This window comes from Pristiophorus japonicus, unplaced genomic scaffold, assembly GCF_044704955.1.
Source record: "Pristiophorus japonicus isolate sPriJap1 unplaced genomic scaffold, sPriJap1.hap1 HAP1_SCAFFOLD_416, whole genome shotgun sequence".
NCBI classification, from domain to species: domain Eukaryota; kingdom Metazoa; phylum Chordata; class Chondrichthyes; family Pristiophoridae; genus Pristiophorus; species Pristiophorus japonicus.
Window position 1 is genome coordinate 298,194 of NW_027254047.1, and position 23,460 is coordinate 321,653.

General features: G+C 46.9%; 2 protein-coding genes across 5 annotated transcripts in view; both read left to right on the forward strand.

Moving 5' to 3' along the window:
* LOC139250704 (zinc finger protein 432-like) overlaps positions 1 to 23,460 on the forward strand; it is a 384,699-nt gene that overhangs the window by 264,384 nt on the left and 96,855 nt on the right. The gene's annotated exons all lie outside the window — the stretch shown is intronic.
* LOC139250706 (zinc finger protein 239-like) lies at positions 10,493 to 20,675 on the forward strand. The gene is made up of 2 exons (XM_070873087.1): positions 10,493 to 10,738; positions 19,789 to 20,675. The coding sequence occupies exon 2, from the start codon at positions 19,898 to 19,900 to the stop codon at positions 20,513 to 20,515; it is 618 nt and encodes a 205-aa protein (XP_070729188.1). The 5' UTR covers positions 10,493 to 10,738; positions 19,789 to 19,897; the 3' UTR covers positions 20,516 to 20,675.

Sequence of the window (23,460 nt, forward strand, 5' to 3'; positions counted from 1 at the left end):
CACTGCACAGTACAGAACATAAGAACATAAGAATTAGAAACAGGAGTAGGCCATCTAGCCCCTCGAGCCTGCTCCGCCATTCAACAAGATCATGGCTGATCTGGCCGTGGACTCGGCTCCACTTACCCGCCCGCTCCCCGTAACCCTTAATTCTCTTATTGGTTAAAAATCTATCTATCTGTGATTTGAATACATTCAATGAGCTAGCCTCAACTGCTTCCTTGGGCAGAGAATTCCACAGATTCACAACTCTCTGGGAGAAGAAATTCCTTCTCGGCTCGGTTTTAAATTGGCTCCTCCGTATTTTGAGGCTGTACCCCCTAGTTCTAGTCTCCCCGACCAGTGGAAACAACCTCTCTGCCTCTATCCTGTCTATCCCTTTCATTATTCTAAATGTTTCTATAAGATCACCCCTCATCCTTCTGAACTCCAACGAGTAAAGACCCAGTCTACTCAATCTATCATCATAAGGTAACCCCCTCATCTCCGGAATCAGCCTAGTGAATCGTCTCTGTACCCCTCCAAAGCTAGTATATCCTTCCATAAGTAAGGTGACCAAAACTGCACGCAGTACTCCAGGTGCAGCCTCACCAATACCCTGTACAGTTGCAGCAGGACCTCCCTGCTTATGTACTCCATCCCTCTCGCAATGAAGGCCAACATTCCATTCACCTTCCTGATTACCTGCTGCACCTGCAAACTAACTTTTTGGGATTCATGCACAAGGACCCCCAGGTCCCTCTGCACCGCAGCATGTTGTAATTTCTCCCCATTCAAATAATATTCCCTTTTACTGTTTTTTTTTCCCAAGATGGATGACAGCACATTTTCCGACATTGTATTCCATTTGCCAAAACTTAGCCCATTCGCTTAACCTATCTAAATCTCTTTGCAGCCTCTCTGTGTCCTCTACACAACCCGCTTTCCCACTAATCTTTGTGTCATCTGCAAATTTTGTTACACTGCACTCTGTCCCCTCTTCCAGGTCACTTATGTATATTGTAAACAGTTGTGGTCCCAGCACCGATCCCTGTGGCACACCACTAACCACCGATTTCCAACCCGAAAAGGACCCATTTATCCCGACTCTCTGCTTTCTGTTAGCCAGCCAATTCTCTATCCATGCTAATACATTTCCACTGACTCCGCGTACCTTTATCTTCTGCAGTAACCTTTTGTGTGACACCTTATCGAATGCCTTTTGGAAATCTAAATACACCACATCCATCGGTACACCTCTATCCGCCATGCTCGTGATATCCTCAAAGAATTCCAGTAAATTAGTTAAACATGATTTCCCCTTCATGAATCCATGTTGCGTCTGCTTGATTGCACTATTCCTATCTAGATGTCCCGCTATTTCTTCCTTAATGATAGCTTCAAGCATTTTCCCCACTACAGATGTTAAACTAACCGGCCTATAGTTACCCACTTTTGTCTGCCCCCTTTTTTAAACAGAGGCGTTACATTAGCTGCTTTCCAATCCGCTGGTACTTCCCCGGAGTCCAGAGAATTTTGGTAGGTTATAACGAATGCATCTGCTATAACTTCCGCCATCTCTTTTAATACCCTGGGATGCATTTCATCAGGACCAGGGGACTTGTCTACCTTGAGTCCCATTAGCCCATCCAGCACTACCCCACTAGTGATAATGATTATCTCAAGGTCCTCCCTTCCCACATTCCCGTGACCAGCAATTTTTGGCACGGTTTTTGTGTCTTCCACTGTGAAGACCAAAGCAAAATAATTGTTTAAGGTCTCAGCCATTTCCACATTTCCCATATTAAATCCCCCTTCTCATCTTCTAAGGGACCAACATTTACTTTAGTCACTCTTTTCCGTTTTATATATCGATAAAAGGTTTTGCTATCTGTTTTTATGTTTTGCGCAAGTTTACCTTCGTAATCTATCTTTCCTTTCTTTATTGCTTTCTTATTCATTCTTTGCTGTCATTTAAAATGTTCCCAATCTTCTAGTTTCCCACTAACCTTGGCCACCTTATATGCATTGGTTTTTAATTTGATACTCTCCTTTATTTCCTTCGTTTGCCATGGCTGGTTATCCCTTCACTTACCGCCCTTCTTTTTCACTGGAATATATTTTTGTTGAGCACTATGAAAGAGCTCCTTAAAAGTCCTCCACTGTTCCTCAATTGTGCCACCGTTTAGTCTGTGTTCCCAGTCTACTTTAGCCAACTCTACCCTCATCCCACTGTAGTCCCCTTTGTTTAAGCATAGTACACTCGTTTGAGACACTACTTCCTCACCCTCAATCTGTATTACAAATTCAACCATTTTTGATCAGTCATTCCGAGAGGATCTTTTACTAGGATCTTTATTATTCCTATCTCATTACACAGGACCAGATCTAAGATAGCTTGCTCCCCTGTAGGTTCTGTAACATACTGTTCTAAGAAACAATCCTGTATGCATTCTATGAATTCCTCCTCAAGGCTACCCCGTGCAATTTGATTTGGCCAATCGATATGTAGGTTAAAGAAGGTACTGACTGTTAATGGGAGCTCTGTTAGTGAAGTCCCCCGACACCCCAAGATAAACTGGACTATCCTTTAAATATAAATATGCAGAGACAGGAGTCCCTGTCACTTTAAATATCTGCCCCATTCCCACAGGCAGTGGGAGGAGGAACAGCGCGCGGTCTCTTTAGATCCTGACCCAGCCAGTAACGCTGGATGGTCTGCCGCAGGGTCCTAAAATCCACAAAAAGCATTTTGCATCTGGTTTAGCAGAACAACTGAAAAGAGCACACAGAGTCTTTGCTACATATATTATAGTTATATATTTACATATATATATATAATATAGTCCTTTTTATTTACAATGTAATTGCAGACTGTTTAATACCTTTACAATTTATTGATAATGCATTGTCTTGTGTGCTCTTGGTCAGAAAGTGATGTCACACTGACCATTCTGTTACCAAGGTGACCATGTCTGTCAGCAGTATTCAGTGGGAAAGGGAATTAAATCACACCGAGGATAATGAGCAGCCACCCACAGGTCTCTGCCCTTTATTGTCCAATGATCACCTCACCATCACACACAAGCTCCTGATATTTACCTCCACTGTGGATGATTAGTGTAAGTGATGGTATAAATGAAATTGTCGGGGTGAAAGACGAGTAAGGATGAGGAATGGTATGTTGCCTTCCTGGTGCAAAGATCAAGGATGTCTCGGAGCGGGTGCAGGACATTCTGAAATGGGAGGGTGAACAGCCAGTTGTCGTGCACATTGGTACCAACGATATAGGTTAAAAAAAGGGATGAGGTCCTACAAGATGAATTTAAGGAGCTAGGAGCTAAATTAAAACGTAGGACCTCAAAAGTAGTAATCTCAGGATTGCTACCAGTGCCACGTGCTAGTCAGAGTAGGAATCGCAGGATAGCTCCGATGAATACATGGATTGAGCAGTGGTGCAGCAGGGAGGGATTCAAATTCCTGGGGAATTGGAACCGGTTCTGGGGGAGGTGGGACCAGTACAAACCGGACGGTCTGCACCTGGGCAGGACCGGAACCAATGTCCTTGGGGGAGTGTTTGCTAGTGCTGTTGGGGAGGAGTTAAACTAATATGGCAGGGGGATGGGAACCAATGCAGGGAGACAGAGGGAAACAAAATGGAGATGAAAGCAAAAGACAGAAAGGAGATGAGTAAAAGTGGAGGGCAGAGAAACCCAAGGCAAAAAACAAAAAGGGCCACTGAATGTAAAGTGGCTGCAGGAGGGGTCAAAACTAAAAATCATGGTTTAAAAACTAGTATTAAAACACTCTACCTAAACACACGCAGCATTCGAAATAAAGTAAATGAGTTGACGGCACAAATCATTACAAATTTGGTGGCCATTACAGAAACGTGGTTGCAGGGTGGCCAAGACTGGGAATTAAACATACAGGGGTATCTGACGATTTGGAAAGATAGACAAGAAGGGGAAAGGAGGTGGGGTAGCTCTGTTAATAAAGGATGATATCAGGGCAGTTGTGAGAGACGATATTGGCTCTAATGAACAAAATGTTGAATCATTGTGGAGGAGATTAGAGATAGTAAGGGGAAAAAGTCGCTGGTGGGCGTAGTTTATAGGCCCCCAAATAATAACTTCACGGTGGGGTGGGCAATAATCAAGGGGATAATGGAGGCATGTGAAAAAGGAATGGCAGTAAGCATGGGGGATTTTAACCTACATATCGATTGGAGGAGGAATTCATAGAATGCATACGGGATTGTTTCTTAGAACAGTATGTTACAGAACCTACAAGGGAGCAAGCTATCTTAGACTTGGTCCTGTGTAATGAGACAGGAATAATAAACAATCTCCGAGTAAAAGATTCTCTCGGAATGAGTGATCACAGTATGGTTGAATTTGTAATACAGATTGAGGGTGAGGAAGTAGTGTCTCAAGCGAGCATAATATACTTAAACAAAAGGGACTACAGTGGGATGAGGGCAGAGTTGGCTAAAGTAGACTGGAAACACAGCCTAAAAGGTGGCACAATTGAGGAACAGTGGAGGACTTTTAAGGAGCTCTTTCATAGTGCTCAACAAAAATATATTCCAGTGAAAAAGAAGGGCAGTAAGAGAAGGGATAACCAGCCGTGGATAACCAAGGAAATAAAGGAGAGTATCAAATTAAAAACCAATGCGTATAAGGTGGCCAAGGTTAGTGGGAAACGAGAAGATTGGGAAAATTTTAAACGACAGCAAAGAATGACTAAGAAAGCAATAAAGAAAGGAAAAATAGATTACGAAGGTAAACCTGCGCAAAACATAAAAACGGATAGTAAAAGCTTTTAGAGATAGAAAAAGGAAAAGAGTGACTAAAGTAAATGTTGGTCCCTTAGAAGATGAGAAGGGGGATTTAATAATGGGAAATGTGGAAATGGCTGAGACCTTAAACAATTATTTTGCTTCGGTCTTCACAGTGGAAGACACAGAAAACATGCCAGAAATTGCTGGTCACAGGAATGTGGGAAAGGAGGACCTTGAGACAATCACTATCACTAGGGGGGTAGTGCTGGACAGGCTAATGGGACTCAAGGTAGACAAGTCCCCTGGTCCTGATGAAATGCATCCCAGGGTATTAAAAGAGATGGCGGAAGTTATAGCAGATGCATTCGTTATAATCTACCAAAATTCTCTGGACTCTGGGGAGGTACCAGCGGATTGGAAAGCAGCTAATGTAACACCTCTGTTTAAAAAAAGGGGGCAGACAAAAGGCAGGTAACTATAGGCCAGTTAGTTTAACATCTGCAGTGGGGAAAATGCTTGAAACTATCATTGAGGAAGAAATAGCAGGACATCCAGATAGGAATAGTGCAATCAAGCAGATGCAGCATGGATTCATGAAGGAGAAATCATGTTTAACTAATTTACTGGAATTCTTTGAGGATATAACGAGCATGGTGGATAGAGGTGTACCGATGGATGTGGTGTATTTAGATTTTCAAAAGGCATTCGATAAGGTGCTACACAAAAGGTTACTGCAGAAGATAAAGGTACGCGGAGTCAGTGGAAATGTATTAGCATGGATAGAGAATTGGCTGGCTAACAGAAAGCAGAGAGTCGGGATAAATGGGTCCTTTTCAGGTTGGAAATCGGTGGTTAGTGGTGTGCCACAGGGATCGGTGCTGGGACCACAACTGTTTAGAATATGCATAGATGACCTGGAAGAGGGGACAGAGTGTAGTGTAACAAAATTTGCAGATGACACAAAGATTAGTCGGAAAGCGGGTTGTGTAGAGGACACAGAGGCTGCAAAGAGATTTAGATAGATTAAGCGAATGGGCTAAGGTTTGGCAGATGGAATACAATGTCGGAAAGTGTGGGGTCATCGACCTTGGGGAAAAAAAACAGTAAAAGGGAATATTATTTGAACAGGGAGAAATTACAACATGCTGCGGTGCAGAGGGACCTGGGGGTCCTTGTGCATGAATCCCAAAAAGTTAGTTTGTAGATGCAACAGGTAATCAGGAAGGCGAATGGAATGTTGGCCTTCATTGTGAGACGGATGGAATACAAAAGCAGGGAGGTCCTTCTGCAACTGTACAGGGTATTGGTGAGGCCGCACCTGGAGTAATGCATGCAGGTTTGGTCACCTTACTTAAGGAAGGATATACTAGCTTTGGAGGGGGCACAGAGACGATTTACTAGGCTGATTCCGGAGATGATGGGGTTACCTTATGATGATAGATTGAGTAGACTGGGTCTTTACTCGTTGGAGTTCAGAAGGATGAGGGGTGATCTTATAGAAACATTTAAAATAATGAAAGGGATAGACAAGATAGAGGCAGAGTGGTTGTTTGCACTGGTGGGGGAGACTAGAACTAGGGGGCACAGCCTCAAAATATGGGGGAGCCAATTTAAAACCGAGTTGAGAAGGAATTTCTTCTCCCAGAGGGTTGTGAATCTGTGGAATTCTCTGCCCAAGGAAGCAGTTGAGGCTAGCTCATTGAATGTATTCAAATCACAGATAGATAGATTTTTAACCAATAAGGGAATTAAGGGTTCTGGGGAGCGGGCGGGTAAGTGGAGCTGAGTCCACGGCCAGATCAGCCATGATCTTGTTGAATGGCGGAGCAGGCTCGAGGGGCTAGATGGCCTACTCCTGTTCCTAATTCTTATGTTCTTATGTTCTTATGAATTGGAGAGTAGGAGTGAAGGAGGTGTATGCAGAGCGGGAGTTGGAGAGTAGGGGTGAAGGAGATGTATGTTGAGAGGGAGTTGGAGAGTAGAGGTGAAGGAGGTGCATGTCGAGAGGGAATTGGAGAGTAGGGGTGAAGGAGGTGTATGTTGAGAGGAAGTTGGAGAGTAGGGGTGAAGGAGGTATTGAGTGATGGGGACATACTGCCCATTAATCACCTTTGTTGAGCTGTGATGGGGTTTATTTTCCCTTTAAAATGTTTAGAATTGTTTGTTTCAACGAAGTTAGATGCGGGGCTACAGTTACTTGCGGGCACTGGGCTGTTACTGGTGAATTAATGTGGGGTGTGTTAATTGGGAATAGGTTTGAGTGGGCTCATTCTGTACTGACTGCATTGCTGAGCTGCGGATTTGCCCTCAATCCCAGTGATGAGGTGCTTTTGACAATAAATCCAGAGACTACGTGCATTATGACATCAAATCCAGGGACCACTTACATTGTGACACCAAATCCAGGCACCACTTACATTGTGACACCAAATCCAGTGACCACTTATACTGTGACACTAAATCCTTGGACCACTTACATGGAAGCACCAAACCCAGGTTCCAATTGCACTGAAACTACAAATTTACATAAGATATATGGCACGGAATCGGGCCATTTGGAATAACCAGTCCATGCCAGCATCTGTGCTCCAATCAGGAATTAGAGAGCCTCAGTGTGGGGAATGCTCATGATGGTGAAACCAGCTCGAGTGAGGGCAAAAATTGAGTAATGGATGAAGATATGATGGTGGAATCACATGGCGACTGATGGGGCCTGGTACAAGAACATAATAAATAAGAGCAGGAATCGGCCACCTGGCCCCTCGAGCCTGCTCTGCCATTCAATAAGATCATGGCTGATCTGATCATGGACTCAGCTCCACTTCCCTGCCCGCTCTGCATAACCCTTTATTCCCTTCACTCAAAAATTTGTCTATCTCCACCTTAAATATATTCAATGACCTAGGATACACAGCTCTCTGGCAGAGAATTCCACAGATTTACAACCCTCTGATAGAAGAAATTCCTCCTCATCTCAGTTTTAAATGGGCGGCCCCTTATTCTGAGACTATGCCCCCTAGTTTTAGTTTCCCCGATGAGTGGAAATATCCTCTCTCTATCCATATTGTCGAACCCCCTCATTATCCTCTATGTCTCAATAAGATCACCTCTCATTCTTCTGAACTCCAATGAGTATAGGCCCAACCTACTCAACCTATCTTCATAAATCAACCCCCTCATCTCTGGAATCAACCTAGTGAACTTTGTCTGAACTGCCTCCAATGCAAATGTATCTCTCCTTAAATACAAGACCAAAACTGTACATAGTACTCTAGGTTTGGCCTCACCAATACCCTGTACATTTGTAACAGGACTTCTCTGCATTTATACTCTAACCCCCTTGCAATAAAGGCCAACATTTCATTTGCCTTCCTGATCACTTGCTGTATATGCATACTAACGTTTTGTGTTTCATGCACAAGGACCCCCAGATTCCTCTGTACTGCAGCACTTTTGCAATTTTTCTCCATTTAAATTATAATTTGCTTTTCTATTTTTTCTGCCAATTTGGTGATAGATTATTGTCAGAAGCACTTTTCAGACAGGCTGATAATCAGCTGTAACCAGCACAACAAATGTATCCATCTGTTCTTGTTCCAAAATCCCAAAATTTAATGTCCCTAATTAAATGTTCGGTGAGATTTGTTGAGATGCGTAAGAAGGGAGGAAATGAGGCTTGCAGGAATGTAGGTTCCTTGAATGAACAGTTTATGAGGCTGTTTTATGACTCGTCTGCATGAGGTTAAAAGCATGAAATGGAAAAGGGCACGTCCACTGACACTTATATTGTCAATAATGCTTTCTAAGTTAATCACTATCTCCTAAGCCTCCATCATCATTATCATATACAATCCCTCGAAATCGAGGAAGACTTACTTACACTCTAAAAGTGAGTTCTCAGGTGACTGTACAGTCCGATCTGGGAATTGCAGTTGCTGTCACAGGTGAGACTGACAGTCGTTGAAGGAAAGGGTGGGTGGGATGGTTTGCCACATGCTCCTTCCACTGCCTGTGCTTGTTTTCTGCATGCTCAGCGACAAGACTCAAGGTGTTCAGCGCCCTCCTCGATGCTCTTCCTCCACTTATGGTGATCTTGGGCCAGGGATGCCCAGCTGCCTAATATCCTATTGACTACCCCAACCACTAAGCCCATTTCTAACAAATAACTGCAACCACTAACCCTAAACCTGTACCCAAACGCCAGCCCCTAACCAAGGATTGTTGACAGGGATCAGTGGGGGATCTAAAGACCTGATAATGGAAGTATTTAAACAATTATCTTGATGCAAGAAATACTGCAAGGTATGTTAGTAACAAGTAATTATATCAACAAAACTATCAAAATCAGCAAAGACAATTACAAAGATCAGACATTTCAAAGACTATTACATGCAGTAATCACATTCAAAAAGCGTTAAACAATATACAAAATAATAGATTTTTGGTCTTAAGCAAGATAGTTCTTTCAATGGTTGGTTGAAAGGAACGTCAGATGAGTGTAAAATGAGACACACCATGTTCAGTCTATGACACCCACAAGAACACTCAAACAGAACAACCTTGGGATTTGAAGTGTTAAATGATGAACTGAGTGAGGAAAAGGGGAGGTGCAATTAGACCTGGGTGTCATGGTACATCAGTCATTGAAGTTTGGCATGCAGGTACAGCAGGCGGTTAAGAAAGCAAATGGCATGTTGGCCTTCATAGCGAGGGGATTTGAGTACAGGGGCAGGGAGGTGTTACTACAGTTGTGCAGGGCCTTGGTGAGGCCACACCCAGTGTATTGTGTACAGTTTTGGTCTCCTAACTTGAGGAAGGACATTCTTGCTATTGAAGGAGTGCAGCGAAGGTTCACCAGACTGATTCCCGGGATGGTGGGACTGATATTTCAAGAAAGATTGGATCAACTGGGCTTGTATTCACTGGAGTTCAGAAGAATGAGAGGGGATCGCATAGAAACATTTAAAATTCTGACGGGTTTAGACAGGTTAGATGCAGGAAGAATGTTCTCAATTTTGGGGAAGTCCAGAACCAGGGGTCACAGTCTTAAGGATAAGGGGTAAGCCATTTAGGACCGAGATGAAGAGAAATTTCTTCACCCAGTGAGTGGTGAACCTGTGGAATTCTCTACCACAGAAAGTTGTTGAGGCCAATTCACTAAATATATTCAAAAAGGAGTTAGATGTAGTCCCCTTACTACTAGGGGGATCAAGGGGTATGGCGAGAAAGCAGGAATGGGGTACTGAAGTTGCATGTTCAGCCATGAACTCATTGAATGGCGGTGCAGACTCGAAGGGCCGAATGGCCTACTCCTGCACCTATTTTCTATGTTTCTATGTTTCTATGTTTCTATGTTTAAGAAAAGGCCCAAAATGGAACAGTCAGTAACAGAACATTAATTGGTCTCCTCTTATTATGGAGAAATCAAATATTTGATACACTGTGTTTGAAGCAAGCTGATTTATTCAATATTTATACACAACATCAATCTCCAGCTCTGGTATAGGGATTATTAAGATCATCAGAAACAAAAAATAACTGGCAGAATGAACATGGTTCAGTGCCCAATGCAATGCCAGTAAATACTGTACTATTCACTAAAGCCCTTCAATGGCAGGATCTTTACCCAGCATGCCAGACGGGAGAGAATGTGCCGCACCCAGACTAGAGGAGTTCAATGCGCAGGCGCGGGTCCTGGTTGGGTTTAGAGCATGCGTGGTGCGTGTAATGGCGGAGGACACACGCACGAAATGTGTGTTCCGCAAAAGCGTTCATTTTCAACGTAGCGGAGGGCAGTAATGGACCAGCGGGTAGCCGGGGAGGCTTCACAAACAACTGCTGCCCGTCGCAAGCCCCGAATAATAACCGGAATATCGGCGGTTACAACTTCGAGGCTTTCCCCCGGTCACAGGCCCAGGCTAGCAGCGGCCATCTTGATGCAGGAAGGCAGGTTCAGCGCTCCGCCATCTTGATTCGGTGAGTAGCACAGCGCATGCGTAGCCATCTTGGTGCAGGAACAAAGTGAGCGATGTCAGTCTCTGTTTCCAACCGGGTATTCGTAGAAACATAGAAAATAGGTGCAGGAGTAGGCCATTCGGCCCTTCTAGCCTGCACCGCCATTCAATGAGTTCATGGCTGAACATGCAACTTCAGTACCCCATTCCTGCTTTCTCACCATACCCCTTGATTCCCCTAGTAGTAAGGACTTCATCTAACTCCTTTTTGAATATATTTAGTGAATTGGCCTCAACAACTTTCTGTGGTAGAGAATTCCACAGGTTCACCACTCTCTGGGTGAAGAAATTCCTCCTCATCTCAGTCCTAAATGGCTTCCCCCTTATCCTTAGACTGTGTCCCCTGGTTCTGGACTTCCCCAACATTGGGAACATTCTTCCTGCATCTAACCTGTCTAACCCCGTCAGAATTTTAAACGTTTCTATGAGGTCCCCTCTCATTCTTCTGAACTCCAGTGAATACAAGCCCAGTTGATCCAGTCTTTCTTGATAGGTCAGTCCCGCCATCCCGGGAATCAGTCTGGTGAACCTTCGCTGCACTCCCTCAATAGCAAGAATGTCCTTCCTCAGGTTAGGAGACCAAAACTGTACACAATACTCCAGGTGTGGCCTCACCAAGGCCCTGTACAATTGTAGCAACACCTCCCTGCCCTTGTACTCAAATCCCCTCGCTATGAAGGCCAACATGCCATTTGCTTTCTTAACCACCTGCTGTACCTGCATGCCAACCTTCAATGACTGATGTACCATGACACCCAGGTCTCGTTGCACCTCTCCTTTTCCTAATCTGTCACCATTCAGATAATAGTCTGTCTCTCTGTTTTTACCACCAAAGTGGATAACCTCACATTTATCCACATTATACTTCATCTGCCATGCATTTGCCCACTCACCTAACCTATCCAAGTCGCTCTGCAGCCTCATAGAATCCTCCTTGCAGCTCACACTGCCACCCAACTTAGTGTCATCCGCAAATTTGGAGATACTACATTTAATCCCCTCGTCTAAATCATTAATGTACAGTGTAAACAGCTGGGGCCCCAGCACAGAACCTTGCGGTACCCCACTAGTCACTGCCTGCCATTCTGAAAAGTCCCCATTTACTCCTACTCTTTGCTTCCTGTCTGACAACCAGTTCTCAATCCATGTCAGCACACTACCCCCAATCCCATGTGCTTTAACTTTGCACATTAATCTCTTGTGTGGGACCTTGTCGAAAGCCTTCTGAAAGTCCAAATATACCACATCGACTGGTTCTCCCTTGTCCACTCTACTGGAAACATCCTCAAAAAATTCCAGAAGATTTGTCAAGCATGATTTCCCTTTCACAAATCCATGCTGACTTGGACCTATCATATTACCTCTTTCCAAATGCACTGCGATGACATCCTTAATAATTGATTCCATCAATTCCCTGTTTTCTCTCTCCCTCCTTTTTTAAAAAGTGGGGTTACATTGGCTACCCTCCACTCCATAGGAACTGATCCAGAGTCAATGGAATGTTGGAAAATGACTGTCAATGCATCCACTATTTCCAAGGCCACCTCCTTAAGTACTCTGGGATGCAGTCCATCAGGCCCTGGGGATTTATCGGCCTTCAATCCCATCAATTTCCCCAACACAATTTCCCGACTAATAAGGATTTCCCTCAGTTCCTCCTCCTTACTAGACCCTCCGACCCCTTTTATATCCGGAAGGTTGTTTGTGTCCTCCTCAGTGAATACCGAACCAAAGTACTTGTTCAATTGGTCCGCCATTTCTTTGTTCCCCGTTATGACTTCCCCTGATTCTGACTGCAGGGGACCTACGTTTGTCTTTACTAACCTTTTTCTCTTTACATATCTATAGAAACTTTTGCAATCCGTCTTAATGTTCCCTGCAAGCTTCTTCTCGTACTCCATTTTCCCTGCCCTAATCAAACCCTTTGTCCTCCTCTGCTGAGTTCTAAATTTCTCCCAGTCCCCGGATTCTCTGCTATTTCTGGCCAATTTGTATGCCACTTCCTTGGCTTTAATGCTATCCCTGATTTCCCTTGATAGCCACGGTTGAGCCACCTTCCCTTTTTTATTTTTACGACAGACAGGAATGTACAATTGTTGTAGTTCATCCATGCGGTCTCTAAATGTCTGCCATTGCCCATCCACAGTCAACCCCTTCAGTATCATTCGCCAATCTATCCTAGCCAATTCACGCCTCATACCTTCAAAGTTACCCTTCTTTAAGTTCTGGACCATGGTCTCTGAATTAACTGTTTCATTCTCCATCCTAATGCAGAATTCCACCATATTATGGTCACTCTTCCCCAAGGGGCCTCGCACAACGAGATTGCTAATTAATCCTCTCTCATTACACAACACCCAGTCTAAGATGGCCTCCCCCCTAGTTGGTTCCTCGACATATTGGTCTAAAAAACCATCCCTTATGCACTCCAGGAAATCCTCCTCTACCGTATTGCTTCCAGTTTGGTTAACCCAATCTATGTGCATATTAAAGTCACCCATTATAACTGCTGCACCTTTATTGCACGCACCCCTAATTTCCTGTTTGATGCCCTCCCCAACATCACTACTACTGTTTGGAGGTCTGTACACAACTCCCACTAACGTTTTTTGTCCTTTGGTATTCTGCAGCTCTACCCATATAGATTCCACATCATCCAAGCTAATGTCCTTCCGAACTATTGCCTTAATTTGCTCCTTAACCAGCAATGCTACCCCACCTCCTTTTCCTTTTATTCTATCTTTCCTGAATGTTGAATACCCCTGGATGTTGAGTTCCCAGCCCTGATCATCCTGGAGCCACGTCTCCGTAATCCCAATCACATCATATTTGTTAACATCTATTTGCACAGTTAATTCATCCACTTTATTGCGGATACTCCTTGCATTAAGACACAAAGCCTTCAGGCTTGTTCTTTTAACACCCTTTGTCCTTTTAGAATTTTGCTGAAAAGTGGCCCTTTTTGTTCTTTGCCTTGGGTTTCTCTGCCCTCCACTTTTCCTCATCTCCTTTCTGTCTTTTGCTTTTGCCTCCTTTTTGTTTCCCTCTGTCTCCCTGCATTGGTTCCCATCCCCCTGCCATATCAGTTTAAATCCTCCCCAACAGCACTAGCAAACACTCCCCCTAGGACATTGGTTCCGGTCCTGCCCAGGTGCAGACCGTCCGGTTTGTACTGGTCCCACCTCCCCCAGAACCGGTTCCAATGCCCCAGGAATTTGAATCCCTCCCTGTTGCACCACTGCTCAAGCCACGTATTCATCTGCGCTATCCTGCGATTCCTACTCTGACTATCACGTGGCACTGGTAGCAATCCCGAGATTACTACTTTTGAGGTCCTACTTTTTAATTTAGCTCCTAGCTCCTTAAATTCGTTTCGTAGGACCTCATCCCTCTTTTTACCTATGTCGTTGGTACCAATGTGCACCACGACAACTGGCTGTTCTCCCTCCCTTTTTAGAATGTCCTGCACCCGCTCCGAGACATCCTTGACCCTTGCACCAGGGAGGCAACATACCATCCTGGAGTCTCGGTTGCGGCCGCAGAAACGCCTATCTATTCCCCTCACCATTGAATCCCCAATCACTATTGCTCTCCCACTCTTTTTCCTGCCCTCCTGTGCAGCAGAGCCAGCCACGGTGCCATGAACTTGGCTGCTGCTGCCCTCCCCTGATGAGTCATCCCCCTCAACAGTACCCAAAGCAGTGTATCTGTTTTGCAGGGGGATGACCACAGGGGACTCCTGCACTACCTTCCTTGCACTGCTCTTCCTGTTGGTCTTCCATTCCCTATCTGGCTGTGGACCCTTTCCCTGTGGTACGACCAACTCGCTACACGTGATACTCACGTCATTCTCAGCATCGTGGATGCTCCAGAGTGAATCCACCCTCAGCTCCAACTCCGCAACGCGGTCTGTCAGGAGCTGGAGGCGGATACACTTCCCGCACACGTAATCGTCAGGGACACCGGAAGTGTCCCTGAGTTCCCACTTGGTACAGGAGGAGCATAACACCCGACCGAGCTCTCCTGCCATGACTTAACCCTTATATACACTTAAATTGGCAACAACAGTGTTAAAAGTTACTCACTGATATAGAAGAGAAAAAAGAAAAACTACTCACCAATCACCAGCCAATCACTTACCCTCTTGGCTGTGACGTCACCTTTTGATTTCTTTCTACTTCTTTTTTGCCTTCTCCCTGTAGCTGCACAAGCACGCCTTTTATAGGCCTCACCACGCACCTCCTCGACGCTGCTCCCGACTGCCGCCGACGCTGGCCCCCGGACTCCCTGCTGTGCCTTTTATAGGCCTCACCACGCACCTCCTCGACGCTGCTCCCGACTGCCGCCGACGCTGGCCCCCGGACTCCCTGCTGTGCCTTTTATAGGCCTCACCACGCACCTCCTCGACGCTGCTCCCGACTGCCGCCGACACTGGGCCCCGGACTCCCTGCTGTGCCTTTTATAGGCCTCACCACGCACCTCCTCGACGCTGCTCCCGACTGCCGCCGACGCTGGCCCCCGGACTCCCTGCTGTGCCTTTTATAGGCCTCTCCACGCACTTCCTCGACGCTGCTCCCGACTGCCGCCGACGCTGGCCCCCGGACTCCCTGCTGTGCCTTTTATAGGCCTCTCCACGCACTTCCTCGACGCTGCTCCCGACTGCCGCCGACACTGGGCCCCGGACTCCCTGCTGTGCCTTTTATAGGCCGCTCCACGCACCTCCTCGACGCTGCTCCCGACCCCGGACTCCCTGCTGTGCCTTTTATAGGCCGCTCCACGCACCTCCTCGTGAAGTCCTGACACACATATTTTATTCTCACTCTTCACACCACGGATTTCTCACCGTCTCTCGCAAAGGCGCTGCTTAGTGCCGACCTTACGGTTTACGTCTCACACAACTGTAACAGAGAAGCCCCAGAACTGTTTACTCCTTGGGTTAGAATCCCCATGTACAGTCCCAGGGTTAGAATCCCCATGTACAGTCCCAAGGTTAGAATCCCCATGTACAGTCCCAGGTTTGGAATCCCCATGTACAGTCCCAGGGTTGGAATCCCTATGTACAGTCCACGGTTAGAATCCCCATGTACAGTCCCAGGGTTGGAATCCCCATGTACAGTCCCAGGGTTGGAATCCCCATGTACAGTCCCAGGGTTAGAATCCCCATGTACAGTCCCAGGGTTGGAATCCTGTGACTGTACACAGACGAAGAGAAAAATTGAGGCCTTGAATGTGAGTTTGGGAAAAAAATCATAGAAGCATGATTCAATTTATATACTAAACTATTTGAAATCAAATCAAACGAATTGTTGCAATTAACACATGACTTACATGCCAAATGGGAAGAAGTGATGTCTGGGCTGTGCGGGAGTGTTTGCGCCCAGTTACACAGCATGTGTCTGGCTCTCCACTGCAAATGAGCTTCTTTAGGTTCACAGTCTTATTGACACATCCAAGTGACAGGATGGACCTTTAAACCGCATCAGAGAAATATCAGCATTTGATGTTTAGTTTTCTAAATCTTTATAAAACACTGGTTAGGCCTCAGCTGGAGTATTGTGTTGAAGTTTGGGCTCCAAACTTTCGGAATGATGCCAAGCTTTTCGAGAGGGTGCAGAAGGAATGGTGCCAGAGATGAGGGACTTCCGTTATGTGGAGAGACTGGTGAAGTTTTCTCCAGAGAGCAGGAAAGGGTAAAAGGAGATTTGAAGGAGAAATGGAAATGTACAAAATTATGAACAATTTAGACAGAGTAAATATGGAGAAAGTGTTTCCAGTGGCATTAGGGTAGGTAACGAGAGGAGTCTGACTTCCGATGATTGGCAAAAGAATTAGAGCGGATTTTTATGATCTGGAATGCACTGTCTGAAAGGGTGGTGGAAGCAGATTCAATAGTAACTTTCAAAATGGAATTGGATAAATACTTGAAGGGAAAAATATACCGAGCCATGGGTAAAGAGCAGAGGAGTGAGACTCATTGAACAGCTCAACCAAATAGCCGGCATAGACACGATAGGCCAAATGGCCTCCTGTGCTGTACCACTCCCAAACAATGGCAGATGATCTTACCCAGAGTGCTCCGCCTGGGGGAATACGCTCTATCTTCATCAGCAAGGGGGCAGCGCACGGGAAGGACTAGTCCCTGGAGAGCACCTCCCTGTGTGGAGTAGCTCCCGGGGACTGAGCAGTGTGAACGTGGCGTCAGCAACACCGAGTGCGGCTCTCAGGCCCTAGGCCACACCGAGTGCGGCTCTCAGGCCCCGGGCAACACCGAGTGCGGCTCTCGGGCCCCGGGCAACACCGAGTGCGGCTCTCGGGCCCCGGGCAACACCGAGTGCGGCTCTCGGGCCCCGGGCAACATCAGGTGCGGCTCTCAGGCCCCAGGCAACATCGATTGCGGCTCTCAGGCCCCGATCAACACCAAGTGTGGCTCTCAGGCGCCGGGCAACGCCAAGTGCGGCTTTTGTCAAGGTCCCACACAAGAGATCGGTGTGCAAAATTAAAGCACATGGTATTGGGGGTAATGTACTGACGTGGATAGAGAACTGATTGGCAGACAGGAAGCAGAGAGTCGGGATAAACGGGTCCTTTTCAGACTGGCAGGCAGTGACTAGTAGGGTGCTGCAAGGCTCAGTGCTGGGACCCCAGCTATTTCCAACATGCATTAATGATTTGAATGAGGGAATTGAGTGTAATATCGGCAAGTTTGCAGATGACATTAAGCTGGGTGGCAGTGTGAGCTGTGAGGAGGACGCGAAAAGGCTGCAGGGTGAATTGGACATTTTGGTGAGTGGGCAAATGTATGGCAGATGCAGTATAATGTGGATAAATGTGAGGTTATCCACGTTGGTGGCAAAAATACGAAGGCAGAATATTATCTGAATGGCGGCAGATTAGGAAAAGGGGAGGTGCAACGAGACCTGGGTGTCATGGTACATCAGTCATTGAAAGTTGGCATGCAAGTACAGCAGGTGGTGATGAAGGCAAATGGTATGTTGGCCTTCATAGCTCGGGGATTTGAGTATAGGAGCAGGGAGGTCTTACTGCATTTGTACAGGGCCTTAGTGAGACCTCACCTGAAATATTGTGTTCAGTTTTGGTCTCCTAATCTGAGGAAGGACGTTCTTGCTATTGAGGGAGTGCAGCGAAGGTTCACCAGACTGATTCCCGGGATGGCAGGACCGATATATGAGGAAAGACTGGATCGACTGGGCCTGTATTCACTGGAGTTTAGAAGGATGAGAGGGGATCTCATAGAAACATATAAAATTCTGACAGGGCTGGATAGGTTAGATGCAGGAAGAATGTTCCCAATGTTGGGGAAGTCCAGAACCAGGGTACATAGTCTAAGGATAAGGGGTAACCCATTTAGGACTGAGATGAGGATAAACTTCTTCACTGAGAGTTGTTAACCTGTGGAATTCCCTACCGCAGAGGGTTGTTGATGCCAGTTCATTGGATATATTCAAGAGAGAGTTAGATATGGCCCTTACGGCTAAAGGAGAAAGCAGGAAAGGGGTACTGAGGTGAATGATCAACCATGATATTGAATGGTGGTGTAGGCTCGAAGGGCCGAATGGCCTACACCTGCACCTATTTTCTATGCTTCCATGTTTCTCGGGCCCCGGGCAACACCGAGTGCGGCTCCCGGGCCCCGGGCAACACCGAGTGCGGCTCTCAGGCCCCGGGCAACACCGAGTGCGGCTCTCGGGCCCCGGGCAACACCGAGTGCGGCTCTCGGGCCCCGGGCAACACCGAGTGCGGCTCTCGGGCCCCGGGCAACACCGAGTGCGGCTCTCGGGCCCCGGGCAACACCGAGTGCGGCTCTCGGGCCCCGGGCAACACCGAGTGCGGCTCTCGGGCCCCGGGCAACACCGAGTGCGGCTCTCAGTCCCCGAGTCAGAGGCGCCGGGCCCGGCACCAGCAAACCCTGAGGGTAGATCCTCCCTCAAACCAGAAAAACAAAACTTCCATTTATACAGCAGGCTCAGAAATTCCCAGCCGCTCTGTGTCAGGGTGGACGCTGGATGCGGAAGTCGCTCCCTGGCCTCCTGCATAGTATAGAATTAGGTAGTCCCTTGTATCGAGGATGACCCGCTTCCACACCAAAAAGGGATGAGTTCACAGGTGTTTCAATATGGGAGCTGATATTCCAGGTACAAACTCCATATTGAAGGATGGAAGGTGCCTGTGCGTGGATTCTTTTAACGTGGGTGGCTGCTGCACACCGACCACCACACGGGCTGGAGAGAGCTAGGTCTTGGTCCAGTGGAAAGGGTTAACTAAGACAACTGGAGACCAAGCTCTGCTGCACAGACCTGGCGCACATACTCCTACTGCCCACAGATCGCAGTGTGGGCTGGCCCGTGCTGCCCCTGGACCCTCGCCTCTTCCGGGCCACGAAATCTCGCCTCTCGTGGGCCCAATCTCTCCACCCTGAACTCTCGCCTCTCCTTGGCCCCAATCCCTCTGCCCCAAACTCTCACCGCTACTCCACCCCAACCTCACCGCTTCTCTGCTGCTTGCTGTACCTGGGACATTCCAATGGTCCTGCCCATGCTCCAATCGGTGACCTGGATTCTGGTACAAAGCAAAATCTAGACTCTCAAGTCTCCACATCTAGGGCAATTTAGAGAAGATCGCCGCTCACCTCTGCTACAAATGTAACAAAGACGCTTTGGATACCTGGCCTCCTGTGTGGGTCTGTTTGTTGCATCAGTTTGAGCTGGAGTGGAGGTGGAGGAGAAGCTGCTGGGTTTCACCCCCAGTACTTCTGGGCCCAGTGGGACCAACAATTCCCCATGTGGAACTGTCAATGGAGGTGGGTTCCCTTTCCTAAAAGACATTAATGAACCATTTGGATTTTACCACAAACTGGCAACTTTCATGGTCACAGTTTCTAGTGCCGGCCCCACAAATGACCCGGTTCACTAAGTTCAATTTCACAACCTGTCTTTATGTTTTTGTGGGTTCCCTCTCATCCACCCTTTTTCCTGTTTGAAATTCACTTTACAGGGTATTAAAAGGGGAGGATTTGTCGACCGGAGGCTCAAACCAAACATCACAGTAAGACCTGACAGAGTCACTCGATTCACCGGGAACGGAATATCATCGATCTTTGACCATGGAAGCAAAAAGCACCGTTCACAGCGGGGAGAAACTGCACACATGCTTTGTGTGTGGACAAGGCTTCAGCCTATCATCCAACCTGGAGGGACACAAGTGCAGTCACACTGGGGAGAAACTGTGTAAATGTGGGGACTGTGGGAAATGTTTCAACTACCCGTCCCAGCTGGAAACACATAGGCGAATTCACACTGGGGAGAGGCCATTCACCTGCTCCGATTGTGGGATGGGATTCGCTCAGTTATCCAACCTGCTGGCACACCAGCGAGTTCACACTGGGGAGAGACTGTTCCTCTGCTCTGAGTGTGGGAAGGGATTTATTCAGTCATCCAACCTGCTGGCACACCAGCGAGTTCACACTGGGGAGAGACTGTTCCTCTGCGCTGAGTGTGGGAAAGGATTTACTCGGTTATCCAACCTGCTGACACACCAACGAGTTCACACTGGGGAGAGACCGTTCCTCTGCTCTGTGTGTGGGATGGGATTCACTCAGTTATCCAGCCTGCTGAGACACCAGCAAATTCACACTGGGGAGAGGCCGTTCACCTGTTCTGAGTGTGGGAAGGGATTCATTCGGTCATCCCACCTGTTGACACACCAGCGAGTTCACAAGTGACTATAGTGGTTGGAATCTGCTGTTATTGCTGCTGTTAATTACATCCAGGACTAAATCGTGTTCATTCTGACAGTTGGGTTTGTTTCCGCTGATAATAACTCCTCTAACTGGACTGGAGGTTAATATTTGGGATAATCAAATAAATGAGTGTTGCTTTCAACACATTGTTGTAGATTTTTGTCTTTCCCATCTGAGTGTTTAGCATCAGCTGGCTGGAGCTCAGAGAGGACAATCTGCGGGGGAGGGGGGAGGGGATCTTATTGGGGGAGAACTTCAGCCTGGACGCAGTCCTTCAGGGTCACACTGAGAGGGGCAAATGGCACTTTGGTCTCTCTCATCTCTCATCACTAACAGCAAAGTCGCCGTGTGGGTTAATCTTGACGTATGTAAGGTGCGGATAATATCCACCCAAGGGTGTTTAAAGAGATGGGACGGGTGCTCTGTCAGCCCCTTGCCCATATTTCTCAACAGCTTAGTAGAGTCAGGGATTGTTCTGAGATTGGAAGCCAGCACGCGTAGTTCCCATTTTCCAAATTGGGCACAAGTCTGAGCTCAGGAACTAAAGGCCCATCAACATGACCTCGATCATCGGGAAGGTGCTTGAAGGGATCCTGAGAGATGCTGTTTTTGATCATGGGGAAAGGGAAGGGGCCATTAGAGATACTGAACACGGATTCTGGTAAACATGGTCATGTCTTACAAACTAGCTTGAGTTTGTAAAGAAGTTGTTAGGTTGGTGGATGGGGGAATCCGGTTGACATTGTCTACCTCAGGGTGTCAAACTCATTTTCTATGGTGGGCCTGATCCAATATCCTGGCACTTGGCGTGGGCCACATTCAGCAAAAGTTATTAGATTGTATTTACTGGCGCTGCTCCCAATCCCTGCCACCTCTTAGCTTGAGCATTCATGAACTGACCCTGCTCAAACAATAACCAGAAGGATATCGCTGCATTGTTCTGCCTGTGACCACAAGGCTGTGTCACTGCCATACACAGATAGCGTTTTCTTGCTTCACGTCTCCATACAAAAACCATCACTTCACACATCCCCTTTCTACACAATTGCAGCAGACATGAGCAAGGATGTGAGGCTTATTAAAAGACACATTTAATTACAGCAAAGGGAGAAATGTTCAGTTATTTTCCATTACAGGCAAAATGCCGGGCAAACCAGCAGCATACTGGCACCCGAACAGTGCCTCATCGGCCGACAGGCTTTTCTCAAATATATTTGCTGCGTGGATATAAATTAAACCAGTTTTGCAGGTGTGATGCTCTATTCATACATTGAACGTGGAAGAGATGCTGTGGGGCATATGCTAAGTCCAGTAGCTGAAAGCGATTAACAGACTGGGTTTTGTGTTTCGTGATCCCGGGCGTGTTACCAATACCAGCAAAGATGAAGCCCATGGAATAAAACGGACAGTGAGCGAGTCAGAATGAGAAGCTTTAACAACAACCGATGTTTCACAAAGGGAGACCTCACAAGACCAAAGGACATTGGTGGCGTTTAATAGGCTGTTTGTGTCACTGGGCTACAGGAGGCTATTTGTGACAGAAGGAAAGCTGGTCACAACAAACAAACAATTTACCTGCCTGTCCAGGGCCCACTCTGACTATTGACTCTGACTTCTCTCTCTCACTATTGATGGACACTGCTGCAGTAATTGCTCCTCTGGCCTTTCCTCTCTTGTCCCTCTTACACCCCTAATACACGGCCCGACTCAATCTCCCTCCCCCTACATCCTCACTGTGCTGGAATCGACACCAGTTTCCCCATCTGTTCCTTGTTCTCTTCCTGGATCCTGAAACTACAGAACTCACTCTTCCCCTCCTGAAGTCTATAGGCTCCAAAACTGAAGCTTGGTGGCCCTCAGTCCCGACTCCTTGATTTACCTCCCCTTCTTTCCTCCTCTTTCCCTCTTGGTTATGTTCCACTCTGGGCCTTGGGCCTTCCCCGGGGATTCTCAGTATGAACAGGGGGATGTGTGTTGAGACAGGATGTCCCAGCTCTCCACCTTTAAAGGGACAAGGAGAGGACCCACCGGGCTGAATGGCCCTGCTTTATGACTTCACTGCAGTACCTAGCAACCACCTTCCCTGAGCCCTGCTCATTATGGGCTGGGTTGAGCTCAGTGCTGTTGCAGGAAGGGAAACAGCAGCAGGATTCGACCCGTGTGGAGCCCAGGATTAATGGGGAGAGGTACAGGATCAATTTGTATCTTATTGAGTGAGAAATGTTATTGTCCCGGACACTCCCTGTCCCTCAGTATCTGTGTTGGGGAGTGACTGATGGGTTCACTCTGTATCTAAGCCGTACTGTGCCCGACTGAAGAGAGTTTGATGCTGGCATGAGGTGCTCAGCTCGATGAGGACAACATTTAACCCAAAGATGATCGGATAAACCCATCAGCTTCTCCCCTGGACACAGGTCCTGAAGGACAGTGAGTGTCTCTAATAATTTGTCTGGTGTCCTTGATCAAATTTAAACACCTCACTCATCTCTTTTTAAAATTAGTTCATGGGATGTGGGCATTGCCTCTCATTAAATGCTAGAGAATATAGGCCTAGTCTACTCAATCTCTCATAGGACAATACCCCCATCCCAGGAATCAGTCTGGTGAGCCGCCTTTGCACTCCCTTTATAGCAAGTTTATCTTTCCTTAGGTAAGGAGACCAAAACTGTGCATAATACTCCAGGTGCGGTCTCACCAGGGCCCTGTATAATTGCAGTAAGACATCTTTACTCTTAAACTCAAATCCTCTTGTAATAAAGGCCAATGTTGTTATGTTCATAATAAAGCAATATAACTGAGTACTGTAGACATGAGTAAGTATGACCTTAGCTCCTTTATTCAAACTCCAGAGTGATGGCACAGCATGAGAGGCCTGCTTATATACACTGCTCCCAAGGGATCCATTAGGACTCCAACAGGTATGCCCT